Source organism: Diaphorina citri, unplaced genomic scaffold, assembly GCF_000475195.1.
Source record: "Diaphorina citri unplaced genomic scaffold, Diaci psyllid genome assembly version 1.1 scaffold17215, whole genome shotgun sequence".
Classification (NCBI taxonomy): domain Eukaryota; kingdom Metazoa; phylum Arthropoda; class Insecta; order Hemiptera; family Psyllidae; genus Diaphorina; species Diaphorina citri.
In genome coordinates, this window is record NW_007394572.1 from 1 (window position 1) to 1,046 (window position 1,046).

General features: G+C 39.5%; 1 protein-coding gene across 1 annotated transcript; it reads right to left on the reverse strand.

The window, feature by feature from the left end:
• Positions 1-262: 262 nt before the first annotated feature.
• LOC103523197 (Werner syndrome ATP-dependent helicase homolog) lies at positions 263-1,040 on the reverse strand (the record flags this gene model as incomplete). The annotated part of the gene is made up of 2 exons (XM_008488262.2): positions 994-1,040; positions 263-447 (listed from the first exon to the last, which is right to left on the reverse strand). Coding segments are annotated over exons 1-2 (193 nt in total), but the record flags the coding sequence as incomplete, so codon positions are not given.
• Positions 1,041-1,046: the final 6 nt, after the last annotated feature.

Consider the following 1,046-nt stretch of genomic DNA (forward strand, 5'->3'; position numbering starts at 1 on the left):
AGAGCCCCTGGAAGAACAAATTATATAAGAATAGGTTGGGGGTTCCATCCCTGCCCGCGGAGATCTTTATCCCAAAGACATTAGGTTCGTTCTCGAATCGACTGGCTTTCTCTTACCCTGTCTTTCTTCTCGCTTCGATTTCGGGATGATGAGACCTCCCTTGATACAGTTCTCTCCTTCCCTCTAACTTTTTTTCCAAGCACAGAAGCATAGAACCTACATTATATGTATCTGCAATAAACCGGACTAAGCAGCTACTTACGAGAGAGAACGTCGCATACTTTCTCACATATGACTTTGGTTGGACAGTAGATGATAGTGGAGCCTTCAAATTGATTTTCGAAATTGGTAAGCTTGCGTAGATCTGCCATTATGTCGTCCTGTTTGACACTGGCAGCCAGATACAGGTTGGGTCTATCGAATCCAGTGTTGATGATGTTGGGATCCCTAAGGGAAAAAGAAATTATTGTATGCCGTTTTTCTTGAGTGTATACAGAGGAGGGAAAAAGAAATTATGGTATGCCGTTTTTCTTGAGTTTATACAGAGAGCTCTGCTTGAGATATTAAGAAGATTAAAAAAAAATTGTTTAACCCTGTAAACTGTAGTTTACATCGGTCACCAAAGGGTTAAACGTGATTCCAGTGTTTGATGAATTATCAAACAGTTCTATACGAAGAAGTTCTCTCACTAAAAACTTTATGCTCCCGAATCCCTAAAAGAAAGAAAAGTGTTTCGTGGAATAGAGCTCTTTATTTAGAGTGCTCCGAAAAAGAACCTACTCCACAGTCCTATTCAAAGAGTACACTTTTTTCTAATTAATCAAGGTGTTCAATTACTCTAATTGTAATATGTGTTCCCCATAATATGTCAAAATATATAAGACCTTGGTTAGACTGCTGGTGTAAAGGGACTTTTCAGTCCTATCCCAGCAGGATAAACAAGGTATATTCTATTCTACATTGTTAGGTAGGTATTTGGAGTAAGAATCTCACCTCAGCATGAGACTGGTACAAATATCATCAATGACAACCGGCGTGGCCGTAGC